Below are 17,261 nucleotides of genomic sequence, written 5' to 3'. Positions count from 1 at the left end.
TCCCTAATTCTTAAGTCAAGCTCTGCTTTGTTCTTTCCTTTTACATTTGTTACCTTAGTTAATTACTACACACAGTAATTAATAACGTGATGACAGCATGGATTGGCGGCATGGACTAGGTGGCCTGCCACAAGAAGACACACTATATGTACATAGTATACGTAATGACTTCTGGTCGTCACATGACCGAAAAATTAAGTTTGAAGTTAAAGCTCATATCGGTGGGCATTGATTTCCAACGGCCTGTTCTTGATTTTCATCGAGTCACACACTCTGTCACATTCAAGTGAGCAGAGCCTTCTATATATGTAGCAGCTAACCGATCAGATGTATTCATACAAAAAAAATTTCCTTATAACTCTGTACAACGTGTTCAGACAAAACACACGGCGATGCCACAGGTTTTTCAACTAGAGATGTCATTTTCATGATGAAACTTTTTAAGGGACGAAATCATCTCATTAATAAAACATGAATAGTTTATTTCCTGGGCTATGTTTGTTTATTAATAGTTTGCCTTGCGCACAATCGTGCTGAACAGGATACGCGTTGCACATGTACAGGAAAACTTTTGCAGGAAGTTAAGAAATACATTTGCTTTTGAACGATATTTTGGTCTTCAATTCAGGGCCACTAACTCTGTATGTAATAGTTTGTTTGGAAGGTTGGTGGTATAGAGAAATTTTAATCGCATGTGCGAACATTAAAGTCGCTTGAACTTGACGCTGTATGAACAGATTTCGTGGGTTTAACCTCAGACTTACACTGGCGTATGTATTAATTTGGACGTAGAACCAAAACGTCTGGGGGCCTCCGTGGCTCAGTCGGTTAGCGCGCTAGCGCAGCGTATTGACCCAGGAGCCTCTCACCAATGCGGTCGCTGTGAGTTCAAGTCCAGGCTTCCTCTCCGGCCGTAAGTGGGAAGGTCTGCCAACAACCTGCGGATGGTCGTGGGTTTCCCCCGGGCTCTGCCCTGTTTCCACCCACCATAATGCTGGCCGCCGTCGTATAAGTGAAATATTCTTGAGTACGGCGTAAAACACCAATCCAAAAAAAAAAAAAAAAAAAAAAAATCCAAAACGTCTGAACATTCAAAAAATGAGATGCTTCCAATACGACTTGCTTAGAGCTGTGCTCTACTACATGGGCATACGTTGGCAGTTCCCATCAGTTTGTTCGCCCAAGATAGTAAATGTATAAAGGAATATACAGTGTAATTTAAGGAGCTGTTAGCGCACAAGGAGAGCACAAGGATTCAAGAGCGTCATACCAACACTTCTGCCGTGAGTTCAAGTCCAGTTAACTTCATCTAGGAAGGTTTTCCAGAAATCTGCGGTTGGCCTAGGGTTTTCCCTTCTGCCTGGTTTCCTTCCACTATAATGTCGGCCGTCGTCGTGGAAGTGAAATGTTCCTGAACTCCAATCAAATAAATAAGTAGCTAAACAAAAGCTAAATAAATATATAAATCACAATATTATGCACCTGTGGCTTGTTTCTCGAGTGTTTACCACTTTTCTATGTACGGATCTTGAATCGTACACTGTTTAGCAGTTTCAGGTCAGTGGCTTGTCAACTTTAGATACGGAATAAGCCATATAATTACGTAATGTGGCATGGCTCAGAGGTAGGCTTGCGAATACAGACAACTTGTATATATGTACCACCTAAAGGCGTCTTCCACAAACACACATGTGAAATGTGAGAATGTTTGTCAGTGACTTAACACAGGCTGATGGTTTACGACGGGCACTGGTATTTCCCTTAGCAATAGATACAACTGCAGCTGTGGCAAATTATTCTCCGTAATTAACTAAAGTATGAATTTGCCAAAAAATGTCACATAAGACCATTTCTGTTCATACGTCGTTGAGAAAATGGACAGTATTATCATTATTACACATTCTGGATATTGCACAGGTTCTAGTGCCGAAAGTTTGCTTACACCATATCGCGTTTCGAACCAGCGGCGTCAGTCATGAAGCAAACACATGCTGACCGGTGCAATTTATGGTTTAACGTGACAACGGCAATATTTCACCCATATCGCGGCGATGGTGATCAGAAATGACACAGCTCCCTGACGAAATATATCAGGCTGGTAGATGTCATTTATGAAGAGGATTTTTAAGTTTCAATAACAATATTTCATTTATACGATGTCGACCAGCATTGTGGTGGGAGGAAACCGGACAGAGCCTGAGGGAAACCTGCAACCAGCCGCAAGTTGTTAGAAATAGTTGAAAGAGTGACAAGGAGTCTGGAAATCCATCTATTTCCTCGGAGGATGTACAAATTCAATTGCTGTATTTCACCTTTACCAGTAATATTCACATTTTTACCAGTAATATCTTCAAGGTATGTCAACATCACGTTGAGGGCGAGCCGTGTGTGTGTGTGTGTGGGGGGGGGGGGGATGAGGGGCTTTAACATATTGATAAATAGAAAAATCAACCCCAATGAAAATGACCACTCTCAAAAGGCGTTCAAAATGAAATACAATAATGTGTTATTCACAAACTGGTTTTCTGTTTCACCAGAGTAGTCTACATATCATCAGAGTAATCTACATATCATCTGAGTAGTCTACATATCATCAGAGTAGTCTACATATCACCAGAGTAGTCTACATATCATCAGAGTAGTCTACATATCATCAGAATAGTCCACATATCATCAGAGTAGTCTACATATCATCAGAGCAGTCTACATATCATCAGAGTAGTCCACATATCATCAGAGTAGTCTACATATCATCAGAGTAGTCTACATATCATCAGGGTAGTCTACATATCATCAGAATAGTCTACATATCATCAGAGTAGTCTACATATCATCAGAGTAGTCTACATATCATCAGAGCAGTCTACATATCCTCAGAGTAGTCTACCTATCATCAGAGTAGTCTACATATCATCAGAATAGTCTACATATCATCAGAGTAGTCTATATCATCAGAGTAGTCTACATATCATCATATTCATTTTGTCACGGAATCATATAATGTATCTGTATTCATGATAAGGATGACTTTTCTGAGGGGGGCCTCCGTGGCTCAGTCGGTTAAAGCGCTAGCGCAGCGTAATGACCCAGGAGTCTCTCACCAATGCGGTCGCTGTGAGTTCAAGTCCAGCTCATGCTGGCTTCCTCTCCGGCCGCATGTGAGAAGGTCTTCCAGCAACCTACGGATGGTCGTGGGTTTCCCCCGGGCTCTGCTTGGTTTCCCCCCATCATAATGCTGGCCGCCGTCGTATAAGTGAAATATTCTTGAGTACGGCGTAAAACTCCAATCAAAAAAAAAAAAAAAAAAAATTGGTTATAAATACTACATGCAAAAGCACATTTAAGAACTCATTCAAGGCGAAAATAAAACATTCGCAATTAAAACGCTGAAATTCTTCTAATTTTAGGGAAGATTTTTCTCCCAGAAAATGTAACGATAACTGTACGTTGTTCATCAGACGGTGTAACCAACTGAGAGAAGAGAAACTGTGAATTACTGTTACTGTTATATGTATGCTGGTTAAAGGGAGCAGACCCCCCAAAATTAGAAGAATTAAAGCAGCTTCCATATTTCTGGTTATCATATACATGCTCCCTAAACATCGTGTCCTTTGGTTTATCGTTGGTGTATCTTAATTATCTAACCTTTTCTAGGCTATTAATTTCCATGCCATTTTGTTTCACATGCATGTTTTTCACAATGCGTTTCGAGTCAGTTAGGAAGTACATGATGGAACAATAACAAAAAGAAAACTCTTTTACCAGTTGTATGGGTTAATAAAACTGTTGTCAAAATGGTGATCGTCTCCATGATATGCAACGTTCTGCGGATTGTGTCTGTCGTAATTGTCACGTTTAAAACCGGCACTGACATTGGAATACACATGGGCAGAAGCATGGTGTCTACCTCGGCCATCATAGTTGTTTCCCCTTGGCAAGCGGGAAGGCTCGTTGTTGGTGAAGTAACGTCCGCTCTCGTACTGGTCACGGTAATCGCGTGCGTCTTGTGGACTGCGATCGTAGTCCACGCGTCTATGATGACTCTCTGGATAGAATCCGCCCCGCCGTACATGTTGACCATCATCGAAACCATTTTCCTGGTGGTTCCGTCTGTCATGAATATCTTTATATCTGCCAACCCCTGGTTTGTATACCTGAACATAACTACCATGTGTGTTCGCTGAGTCGGTACTGGGGCGTCTATCTCGATAATCTCGTCCATTCTTGGGATAAACGTTGTAATTGTTTCTTTCATCGAGTCTAGGATATCCGGTGGCCAACGAATGGTGTTTGACTCCTCTGTTCTCAGGATACATGTTGCTGTGTGGAGAGTCATATGCAGCCCGTTTGTCGCGAGTGCCATTCCTGCTGTCTTTAACATAATTGCTTCTTTCTGCATCCACTGGGACCCTTTGATCTGACGGTTTATTAGTCGTGTCGAAGTATTGGCTTAAAGGAGCTCGTGAGCCAGTTTTTGCCTCCACTCCAGCGTGTGGTTTGTTATTCCCGTCGCTTTTGTAATTCTGATAGATATGTGTATTAGCAAACCAGTCGTCCAGGCCGAAGGAGTCATCAGAAATATGTCCCATGGCAATTTGAGATTTTGACGTTTCAGGACCGACTTTGGGTTGTCCGGAATCCTTTGCTTGCATCTGTTCTTTCGATCGTCTCTTGTTTTCTGGAATCAATCTGTTAGAATATAACTCCTCAATGTCCTCTGCAGATTTACTGTTTGCAGTCGGCTTTGTGCCAGATTCACCCCCCTGAACATAAGCCACGTTTGGATGGGCAACGGACAGAGTGTTTTCTTCATGTCCACTATCTTTGTCCGGCTTTATCTCAGAGGCAGTAATTCCGCTGAAGAAAAACGCACCCACACTCACATCTGAATTCCTCCTTTTTCTCGGGGTTTTGCCGTTACCGTGTCCATCTGAAGATGTCAAAGCTGCTGTTTTCTGAAAGTGGCCGCTGTTTTGTATTACAGGTTTGGTAGTAAATCCAAAGTTTCCGTCTTCTTTGTTTATCGTCTGACGCTTATTGATGTGTGTTGATGATAACGGGTGACTTCCATTTGCTGTGCTTTCCACATTGGGATTGGCCAAGTGTGATCTGCCATTCATCTGACTGCCTGTCTCTCGTCGTCGCCGCCGTCGTCGTCGTCGACGGGTGACAAGCCTGAAAGGGTAATGACGACAGGGTTTAAGTGTATTAATGTTTATATCTTACATAAGAATGAAAGTCTAATTCTAAAGATAAACGAACTTATTAGCCTTTTTGCAGTATTTCATTTCAACAATAACTGGTAGCTCTTTATAGGGTGAATAAAATTACAAAATATTTGCACAAACATGACGTGATGCACCAAAACAAAATTTGTAAAAGTCAGAAACTTGAGTGTTAACGAGACAGTAATTATCATGTTTCATAGAAAAGAAATAACTTGCCATATTATGACGAAAATCACTATCAATATCAGCACAAACCCAGCAGCAGAGCCGGCGGCCACGCCTGTGACGAGAGCGGGATCTTTTTGGAAAAGAAAAGAAAAGAAAAAAAATCAAATTAGAAATGTGTAAAAAATAGATAGAGAAAGAATAAATAAAAAATGGATGGCAAATATTTCTTCAAAAGTTTCGCTATTTTGCTCCTCAATGTTTTTCTCTGCTTCTTTTGAAAATTATAAAGTGGGCTGTATTAGTATCACATCTGTATGTTCGATTGTTAATACGAGTAAAATATGCCTAAATGACTATTGTTTATTTTACAGTGTACTGAGAAGAAAATATTAGAGAATAAAACACCAGTCTGTATGTGGTAACGACGTTAAAACCATGAAAGTCCAAATTAGTACGATTAGTAAGATCTGTATAGATAAGTAAGCAGTTTTTTTTGAGTGCATGCACACCGTCGAAATTTGCTTCTCTTAATTTTCGCAACCAATTAGATCTCATCTGAAATCTATAACATGTTTGATTTATGAGCTTAGTCTGACGTCAAAAACATTTTGGGCAGTCGATTTTAATAACATCCTGCATCCTAAATGGGTCAAATTATTATCGATTTTGTTTACATCAGACAATTTGATAGCAGGCTGAAAAAAAAAGTTGATCCGGTTTTAAACCAGACCGAAATATGGCTATGCGTCATAATGTTCACATGTTGTGGGGAAAACATACCCGTGTCCACACCAGCCGTCTTGTTTGTTGTCGATCTGGTCTCTGATGTCGTAACTGAGGGCAGAAACGTAAGTTGTTTCATGATACCTTCTGTAAAAAGACTTTTTGTGTCCACATACAAGCATTAACCTCTGAAATAGACTGACCTCAAAAGCTGACATGCGTATTGTTATAATTTCTTTTATTTCTTCTCATTATTATTCTTATTAAATGTTATGACGAAAATCATCGATTAGAAAATTTTTGCAGTTTTCCTGTCAGCAGAAAATAAAAATAAAGGGCATTTGCATTTATAAAGACTTTAGGGTGAATCCTGTTATGGTCACAGCCGCAAGCACACTTTTATCCTGTTTAGAGCAACATGGAGCTGAAACAGGGATAGTTTTGTTGCATTTGTTAATTTTAACTTTCTTATATACTGCAGTGAAGATTGTTTCCAACAATTACTTCACAAAGACATCCCGTTAAGAAAATTACAGATTACAGGTCACTTCCTAATAAGTTCTACATGGTAAACTACGGGCGCTGGACGTCTTACATTCAGTAGTAGGTCCGGTCCTTGATGTGGTTGTAAGTATCGTTGCTTTCGCTGTGGTTGGGGCAGTTGCTTTTGCTGTGGTTGGGGTAGTTGCTTTTGCTGAAGTAAATGGCGATGGTTTTACTGTGACAGGGGCTGTTGTAGTCGCTGTGACAGGTTTCGTTCCATTTGTTGTGGCCGTTGTAGTTGCTGAGACAGGAGGCGTTGTATTTGCTGTGTCCGATGTATTTGCTGTGTCCGTTGTATTTGCTGTGTCCGTTGTTTTCGCTGAGACAGGGGCCGTTGTATTTGCTGTGTCCGTTGTATTTGCTGAGACAGGGGCCGTTGTATTTGCTGTGTCCGATGTATTTGCTGAGATAGGGGCCTTTGTGCTTTCTGTGTCCGTTGTATTTGCTGTGGTAAGGGCCGTTCTATTTGCTGTGTCCGATGTATTTGCTGAGATAGGGGCCTTTGTACTTTCTGTGTCCGTTGTATTTGCTGTGGTAAGGGCCGTTGTATTTTCTGTGGTAAGGGCCGTTGTATTTGCTGTGTCCGATGTATTTGCTGAGATAGGGGCCTTTGTACTTTCCGTGTCCGTTGTATTTGCTGTGGCAAGGGTCGATGTATATATATATATATATATATATATATATATATATATATATATATATATATATATATATATATATATATGTATTTGGTATTATATACTGTGATGTATTATACACCCACATTGCTAACTTACGAATATAATGAAAGATTTACAGCATAAAGAATTAAACCAGAGCTTGACAATAGCGTAATACTTATTAAATACTTACACGTATTACCGGTAAAATTCGGACCCTTGTCAATTTTCCTCAGTTTGTGTTTCATTCGGACTTTTTTTTTAAGTAGCAGTGTACCCCACCCCCTCTCCCTCCATCGTTAGCCCCATGACTTGAGCATTAGACTGCAGTGGTGATAGTTGCAAATTATTTGAAGTCACTAGTCCAGAACGAAGGAAAATATTGATATGTAACCAATTGATATTGTATAAAATACAATCACATTAAAATAATGTTTTCAAGGATATAAAAAAATAAACATTTAGTGACAAAATCAACGTTTTTTCGATAACGTGATGATTGTGGGTGTTGTTGTATAAACTGAGATAGAGAAAACAAAGTGTACACCTACATCTATGATGTAATAAATGAGGAGAACTTGTTCAAGAACATTTTTTGCTTAAAATTTGTTGAGACGAAACCGAGGCCTATTCTACCACTCTAGTTACCACTGAAATGTTCACCTACCAGTTGTGGTCGCGGCTGATTCAGGAGCAGTTGTGGTTTGTAGTGGTGAAGTGGTGGTTGTCGATGTCGTTGTTTCCATCGATGTCGCTACATCTGTCGATGACGGCGTTTTGGATCCCGTCGTAGTAAAAACTGACGTACATATAACATATTTACATGTATTATACACATACATATAACAGGTTTACGGATATTATACACATACATATAACAGGTTTACGGATATTATACACATCCATATAACAGATTTACAGGTATTAATACACATACATTCATGTATACTGACATTGTGTATTTTTCAGGTTTTATCATTCTGGATTCAGGTGAAATTACTCACGTTTTCAAATGTAGCTTTTCCTAAGAAATTTACCTAGGCTTGGTTACGAGATTTTACCAGTGTCCTGATTGATAAGGAGCTTTATGAAAGGAGCATTTCAGGAAGTTTTCTACATCCAATGAAATCGGTCTGTCAGCAAATGGTCGTGGGTTTCACCCGGGCTCTTCCCGCTTTCCACCCACCGTATAAGTGAAATATTTTTGGGTGAGTGAGTCAGTGCTTGGGGGTTAACGTTATACTCAACAATCTGTCAGTCATATGACGACGAGGGAATCCTTAGAGTGCATGTAATGCGCCTCTTTGTTGCAGGATGGATTTCCACCGCTCTGTTATCTACTGCTGCTTCCCTGAGACGACTTACCGAAGGCAAGTAAGTCGCCTCGCCCGAGCCATTATACTGATACGGGTCAACCAGTCTTTGCACTCTCCCTTTCATGCTGAACGCCAAGTTACAACTTCCGCTTTTAAAGTATTAGGTGTGACTAGACCCAGGACTGATCATGGATCTACCGCCACCAAAGCGAACGCTGTATCAACTGTGCTATCCGGATCGGTGAAATATTCTTGAGTAAGGCATTAAACACCAATCAAATAAATAAATAAAATGAAATCAATGAATAGAATAAAAAACCAACACAATTCCCAAAGAATCTTATCCTTGAACGTTGTTTCTAAAGTGTTCACTATACCTGTTTCATTTGTTGTAGCTGTTTCACCTGTTGAATACGTTTCATTTGTTGAAACTTGTGCGCTTGTGGTCACGCTGGTTACACTTGAGGTAACTGTTTCACCTGAAGACGACGACGCTGAGAAAAGCACGTATCAAAAATGTTCAAATATCAATTCCTGCTTATATTACCTAAACTGTCCAGCTACCTATGCTACGAGTTTTTGGACGTTTTAATACAATCCTGTTCTAACATCACTTGAACAATCGCTCAATTCATTTCACAACAGAGAGACGGTAATGCTTGACACAAAACTGACACAAAATTCTATGTCACAAAACTATTTATCTAACTAAAACGTCTAGAAAACATATAGCTGTCAAATACATTCATTCAAACGTTTCTTTGTTATCTGTATTTTGGGGGCGTTTTTATGCTGTGTTTGGAATATTTCGTTAAAAACTTATAATATTTATTGGGGCTTCCGTGGCTCAGTTGGTTAGCGCGCTAGCACAGCGCCATGACCCATGAGTCTCTCACCAATGCGGTCGCTGTGAGTTCAAGTCCATCTCAAGTTGGCTTCCTCTCCGGTCGTAAGTGGGAAGGTCTGCCAGCAACCTCAGGATGGTCGTGGGATTCCCCCGGGCCTCACATCATAGTGCTGGCTGTATCAGTGAAATATCCTTGAGTATGGCGTAAAACACCAATCAAATAAACAAATAAATATAATATAAATGTTTTTGTGAGAGTGGCATTCCATTTGACAAGTTACGGAAGGAGCGTTCAAAGGTCTGGTTTGCAGATATTCACACTTTTTTGGTGCAAGCCAGAAGCGTTCATTGTTCTTTGATAGACGTTTAAGGTCATTGAGCGTCAGGTTGAGAATCTTTACCTATGATTTACGGGGCGCCTAGATTGTTGTTTTTGAAATAGAACACCCCACATCACTACATATGTACACTCTAAACAAATCATCTGTGAGATTTAACATTTAAAATTAACTTAATCTGTTGTCTGAGTGATGCTAGAATGTATTCTGTTATTACTAGTATGAGTGATGCTATAATGTATTTTGTTATTACAGCAGGTTATTCTGTTACTTGTAGCACATATGTTTTTAGTATTATTAGTAATTACAGAGTACATTCTAGTATCACTCATACTAGTAATAACAGAGTACATTCTAGTATCACTCATACTAGTAATAACAGAGTACATTCTAGTATCACTCATACTAGTAATAACAGAGTACATTCTAGTATCACTCATACTAGTAATAACAGAGTACATTCTAGTATCACTCATACTAGTAATAACAGAGCACATTCTAGTATCACTCATACTAGTAATAACAGAGTACATTCCAGTATCACTCATACTAGTAATAACAGAGCACATTCTAGTACCACTCATACTAGTAATAACAGAGTACATTCTAGTACCACTCATACTAGTAATAACAGAGTACATTCTAGTACCACTCATACTAGTAATAACAGAGTACATTCTAGTATCACTCATACTAGTGATAACAGAGCACATTCTAGTATCACTCATACTAGTAATAACAGAGTACATTCCAGTATCACTCATACTAGTAATAACAGAGTACATTCTAGTATCACTCACACAACAAATTTTTAATAGCGTTTGGGCACAAAATCCCTATTCGCTAATAAAATCATGTTTTCTTGATTTATTAGGAATAGTTCATATTATCGCCTTTAGGAGAACACCAGACTCGTACCTGTAATATTTTAATTTTTAAAATGTCTTCCTAAGTTTCAAAAAGTTATGAAGTCGGTGGCATTATAAGTCTTACGAATTTTATTACTGCTTTTGAACCGTCATAAGTGCACAGACGAGGCTGATGCTTTTTGATTGATAATTATTTGTGCTATTCTAAAGTAAAAGCAAAGATTTCAATGAAATTGCACTGATCGATTCTGTCGAAAATTCTCCGGCATAGCCCCTTAAATGCTGCCGATGATTCAGCGACAGTTGGGTTCAGGTCTGGGACTGCCAAGATCTGACATGAACGTATGCTTTGATATCACGTCATACTTAGCAATTTTTCAGTCATATGGCGACAAGAACGTCTTCTTGAAGCAAGGCTTGTCCATGCCACAAATGAGCTCCGGCCACTAGATACTAGGCATCACACCCTACCATTATACTGACACCAGGCCAACAAGTCCGTTTTCCTTACTCTAACCTCTCAGTGGTGAATACGCAAGCGAGAGAGCAGCATGCATCATTTTTGAAAGTTTTTGGTAGGACGCGACCCAGGTTTGATCTAAAGATCTTTGATCTAAAGGCTAGGTCAAGCCTTTAGCTGAATTATTATTATTATTATAAAATGCAATAACACTATTTAATCATTAAACACTAATTTACTTCCCTTCATCGGAACGCTTCCCATCTATAAAACCCCTATATGTATAACCATGTACTCTACCTGTTAGTTTTATTCACCATTTCCATGTAACAGTAACATGAGAAGTAGTGCACACATTATTTGCAGAAACTTGGCAAAGATTCTATTATTTATATGTTCTGCTGTATAAAATCACGTGATTTAAAATTGTCCACGTATACCCATTATTGGTTGTATATATACTCATTTTAGCTGTATATATCAACCCATTTTTGGCTGTACATATCCATTTAGGGCTGTACATTTTGACGCATAAAAGTGCTGTACATCTTTGACAAAGACAAATGGAATAAAGATCTAAAAAAAAAAATACTGTATGAATACAAGCTGTAGGTTTACCACACTGAGATACCATCGAAGAAGACGAGCACTTGGTTTAGTTGTAATTTTGTGCAGTATTAGTGTATATTTGATTGTTGCGTATACCTGTTTAGCACTTCAGCCATCAATAAAACATGAGACGTTGTTGTTGTCCCATTGCAACTTTGCATGTACAACTACGCAATCGAGTAAAGTCCCGTAACCCCAACTGACAGCCACATACACTACCTGTTTTTACAGTGTATTATAGTGTCTGATAGGATCTCATCTACAATGCAGAGGCCAGGGAACTTAGTATTGACTAAAAGCCGTCGAATTTCTATCAATATTTTTTTTTGCTCCCACCTTTCGTCTACCCAGTCCAATATGCACCGCATGATTTTTGGGCTTCATTTCAATACAACAGTGACTTAGGAGTCTCATGCAGGCTTCCTCTCCGGCCGTACATGGGAAGGTCTGCCAGCAACCTGCGGATGGTCGTGGGTTTCCCCCGGGCTCTGCCCCGTTTCCACCCACCACAATGCTGGCCGCCGTCATATAAGTGAAATATTCTTGAGTGCGTCGTAAAACACAAATCAAATAAAATAAATAAATCAATCAATACAGAAAAATGTGCCCAATACAACATTTACAGAGCAATAGTCCCACTGCACTAAATACATGTCCCAATGTAAACGTAGCTCACTGCAGTTTCAATCTGACACACTTTGACAACTTAAAATCGAGGTGCGCAGTGAAGCTTCACGGCATAGCTTTCGAAGTCGCTTCAGGACCGCTATTATTTTAAGCCAACTTCATGCAACTGTGTATGTTTTCGTCCACTCACTAGGTTTGCCTGGTGTAAATATAGAGTATAGTATGCACTAAAAGGAAACAGGAAATAAATGTTTCGTGTTTATTGTGTTATAATGAGTACCCACTTCATGATAGACGGCCATCTCCTTCGCTGTTTCATGACCTTCAACATGTTTCCCGGTAATCAAGCGTTAAGAGAATGATTCAGAAACCCGCATAGCTGTGAAATGCATCTATTCATTGATATTTTTTCCTGCGAGTTTATTCCGCAATTAAGGTGTTTAATAAAAAAAATAATAATAAAAAACCCTCTTCGTTTGGTTTTATCACTGTGCACTCCAGTATGTTAGTTTAATTATTTTGAATAAAATGGTGCATGGTCACATATGAGGTGATTTTTGGTATCTCAGTGGTGAAATTAGTATGTATCATGAGGAATGTGTTGTGTGGACCATCCAAATTTCTGCAGTATAACCTTAGAGCCCATTCCGATCAAAATGACTCACGGTGTAAAGGCTGTTCCAGGTTTTTTTTGGTTTTTTTTTTTAAATGGGCCAGAGAGTACTATCAAATTTCCTGGCGGGAGTTACACAGAATGTATAGTCCCTTGACGACTAGTGATGACTGATATTCTAGACGTAGAGAATTAAACTCGATACTCGTTTTCTCCCGTGTAATTCTTTTCAGATGTACATGTGCTATAAATAACAGGGTATCGATAAAGACATCAGTGTTTGAAGAGGACAGGGAATGATATTTAATATCTCTCCTCAACAATCTCAGATGTCTGATGTACCATTATTTGACTTGGCTGCGCTAAGTTTTAGCTCTGTGTACAAGACTTGCCTATGTTCTCAGCACTGACACAATTATACACACGTCGGATCATTCGTAACAGCAGCTGACCTGAAGGGGCCCTACTCTGCTTAGCGTGCTCGCGCAGCACAGTGAAACAGAAGCTTCCCACACAGTAGAGCCCCTTAAGCACCTGACCTGAAGGGGCCCTACTCTGCTTAGCATGCTCGCGCAGCACAGTGAAACAGAAGCTTCCCACTAATGCGTTCGCTGTGAGTTCAGCTCATGCTGACTTCCTCTCCGGGCGAACGTTTGAAGGTCTACCAACATGATAGGGTTAATTTTGGGCTTTCCCCGGGCACTGCCCGGGTGCCATTTTAAAGTGAAACATTGTTTAGAACGATTTAAAAGTCTAATCATATAAATAAGTAAATATATTGAAAATGAGAGCCATGTTGGTCGAATGATTTTTGTTTGATGCGATTTATTTCTTCAACCCTTGTCCATTTTATAACACAGAAAGCTGTACTAATATAGGCAGCCATAAGGCTCCGCTGAGCTTGTCCTAGCCCTGTACTTGGTATAATGCTTGATACGGAAGACGGGTGTAATACATGCGCATTTCTTTTGTATAATGCAAATGTGCATTTCTGAGGCAGTAATGAAATGCTGTTTCGTTCCAGATAATGAGGTTTGATGATATTTTAATTTTGATTTAAATAATGACGGTGATTAAATTTTCTTTAGAGCGTCAGTTTGCTCTATTTTCTGGAGGCCAGATGACTTATAAAATGATCAAAATCAAATGAGCATAGTTTTACAAGTGCTACCCCACAGGGTGTTGCCTTATGTCAGATATGGGGATATAACAGAATTGTAAAGGCTTAGTACAGATCTTTCGTTCATGCATCTTTTCAAACGATTTAGCAACTAAGATTAAAAAAATTTACTACATGCGATATTACAAGCAATGGGATTGAGAGAATCTATAGATCTCTTGTCAATGACACGGTTTGAACCCACACCTAGTGTGTTCTAGCGATTGAAAAGACACACGCTTTCAACCTTTATGCCGAGATACTGTCCTCATTCAGTTAAAAACTACCTACAATAATTGCATATAGAAGCCACAGTAAAATCATTACGCCATAGCCTAATCACTCACCTCCTTGTGCGCAGATTACTCTCGATGTCAAAAGCAGTGCGAACACAACACATAGACACTTCAAAAACATTGCGTCCTCCGATAAATTACCCAATTTTCTTTCCTTCAGATAATCCTACAACCGGCTAAAGTACATCAACAACAACACGTACTGTCCCATCCTCTTCACTTTGGAGTTGTCGTGTACAGTGAAGACATGATAGACTAGGGATAATCCGGTACGATTTGCACAGAAGGAAAAATGGTTTCTTAGATATAGGCAGCTGTTCAGTCTACCCTCATCTCCACCTGATAGCTGGTGACCGAATACCTCCCTTTAGGTTGGATGACGGGTTTGCCATTCAGGCAGTCCTCATGAAGTCTTTGTCGTTATAATCCGTCATATAAATGACGGGCGTCTTAGCAAATTTGTTAACTAGTAAAACGTCTACCAAACACCCTATACCCGCACCCACTCCTCGTTTGAATAGGCATACTGAATAGATTCCCCCTTTTTATTTGGTGACAGGGAAGTTAGTGTATTGTGCGTATAGACAGGCTTCGGAAATATCTCACACGTCGACAAAAGTAACCGATGCTTTTTTTCTATGTACGGCGGCCCGTTGAAGCATTTCACATGTTATCATTTCACACAAGTGTGAATAAAAAGATGGTGGATGAAAATTACTTCCATTCTATTTATGAACTAGAGACGCCCGTGCGATTACAGGTTAATATACTGACCAGTCACATGATTGTAATGCAGAAAACTATGGCGGCGTGGACAAGTAAGTTGTACATGTAAGCAGTGAAAACCCTCTTAATGTCAATTTACCTCAGACGAGATGGCCTAGTGGCTAGAGTGTCCGCCTCGAAGCTGGGAGACTTGGAATCAAACCCTGGGCGAGTTATACTAAAAATTTGAAACGTGATACACGTAGTTGAAGCTGCGTGACTTGGCGCTCAGCGCTGAGAAGTTAGGGCAAGAAAACATGACTGGTGAGTCCGGTGTCAGTATAATTTGAATGGGCGGGGTGCCATGCCTGGTATCTTCAGCATGATACTTCAGTAGCGGCATGGACTCGCCCTGCCACCAGAAGACACAATATGTGTACACACAGCTGCTGGCTCCTCGTCGTCATATGACTAAAAAACTGCTAAGTTCGACCACGTTAAACCCCAATCATGCACACATACCTTAGACTGGCTTTTTATTTTAGCTGTTCTGGCAACTTTTATGTCCCACCCTATGTACATGTAGTTTAGTTCTAAGTGTTTTAAATAGTAGCAAAGTACATCCAGGGCTTAAACGAGGTACAAAAAGCAGTGATGTTAGATAGAATTTATTAGATGTTATTGGCCTAAATAGATCGTTTCATGACAGCGAGCACGGTTCACTGGGGTATAATAGTAAACATATGATGACTTTATAATATAAACAGCAGACCTGTGACAATACAAAATGAAAGGAGGCCTAAATATTTCTTTCTTAAAGGCAAAGAAAATGCTAAAATAGTTTTTTTTGACGAAAGACCATTAAACACTGTCCAGGAATTTTTTTTTCATAATTTCTCTAATCAATTGAGATGCATTTAGAACACAGGATTCTATGATGATCTGTTGGGACACAGAGGGGATCATTGACGTAACAGGAATATTTTTGGCTTGAAATAGTTTCAAAATTCATTTGTTGAATGTATTCATAACTCTAAATGAAGATGCATTTTTGAAGGATGAAATATAGCAGTCTGTGCAACGGTAAGAGGCTGGAGTGACATCACACGTCCCAGTATGGCCAGAAACGGTCACAGTAGACTCTTAAGTTTTAAATGCATATTACCAGGTGGACAGTATTTAATGGTCTTTCATCTGAATTGTACTTCATGCTACTGCGTTCTTCGCCTTTGAAAATTAGGGTCTGTCAGCAGCCTGCGGATTCTCATGGGTTTTCCTCCAGGCCCTGCCCTGTTTCCTCCCACCATAATGCTGGCTGTCGTTGTATAAGTGAAATATTCTTGAGTACGACGTAAAACACCAATCAAATAAATAAATAAATTCAAACATTAGGTCAGCCTAAACCTATTCCCCTAAGGCGATTGATCCGCGAAAATAAAACACGGCGAGCTCGAACGGCAATGATAAGCTCAAAGCTGTTTTTTTCACCCATAAACTTTCCCACCGTTCTATATTTGTTTATTTATTTGATGGTTATGTAACGCCATTTTCACATTGTTCACTTCACTGCCATATAGAGGAAAAACGATCTTAAGGCAAAACAAATAATAATAAAAAAAACATCCCTCAGTCGTTTGCACTTAACATCGTTCCACTTTTTTGTTTACTAATTCTAAGTCAGGCTGCTGTAACGAACGTGTAAATTACTACGTTTAAGCGTTTACGTGAACATAAATGTTGCACGTGGCAGTTACCGATAAAACCATTCATGACCATTAATTCTCTTCTACATAACCATTAACTGCAAAACATTCTTAAAATTTCAATGTGTTGCTTTCTGACCATACTTGCAGTCGTGACCAGGCGTTGTCGTTGAAGCCTGTTGTGTAGACCCCTACACCCATACATTTCTTTCGGGGCCGTCCATGAATGGGTGTACATTTATTACAATAACTGTTCGCTGTGAAATCCGGTAAAAGAATGCATGTGTTGCGTTCTGACCACCATACTTGTATTTGCGTAGCTGTAGGCTGTTGCGCCAGGCGGTGTTGTAATACAGTACTCAACATGCTTAAGGAGTCAGTCGTTGATATACCGTGAC

The 17,261-nt window shown here is 39.6% G+C and overlaps 1 protein-coding gene across 2 annotated transcripts; it reads right to left on the bottom strand.

Moving 5' to 3' along the window:
- Positions 1–3,312: 3,312 nt before the first annotated feature.
- LOC135462728 (mucin-5AC-like) lies at positions 3,313–15,172 on the bottom strand. 2 transcript variants are annotated; one of them, XM_064739950.1, is made up of 7 exons: positions 14,507–15,172; positions 9,015–9,131; positions 7,989–8,120; positions 6,715–7,299; positions 6,177–6,230; positions 5,445–5,526; positions 3,313–5,175 (listed from the first exon to the last, which is right to left on the bottom strand). In XM_064739950.1, the coding sequence occupies exons 1-7, from the start codon at positions 14,574–14,576 to the stop codon at positions 3,759–3,761; spliced, it is 2,457 nt and encodes an 818-aa protein (XP_064596020.1). In that variant the 5' UTR covers positions 14,577–15,172; the 3' UTR covers positions 3,313–3,758. The 2 variants fall into 2 exon arrangements, with proteins under 2 accessions (XP_064596020.1, XP_064596021.1); XM_064739951.1 differs by lacking the exons at positions 7,989–8,120; positions 9,015–9,131; positions 14,507–15,172 and adding an exon at positions 7,515–7,623.
- Between the last annotated feature and the right edge of the window lie 2,089 nt (positions 15,173–17,261).

The sequence above is a fragment of the Liolophura sinensis genome, chromosome 2 (assembly GCF_032854445.1).
Source record: "Liolophura sinensis isolate JHLJ2023 chromosome 2, CUHK_Ljap_v2, whole genome shotgun sequence".
Lineage (NCBI taxonomy): Eukaryota > Metazoa > Mollusca > Polyplacophora > Chitonida > Chitonidae > Liolophura > Liolophura sinensis.
Note: the sequence above shows the minus strand (reverse complement) of the source record. Positions and strands in the feature narration are given on the sequence as shown.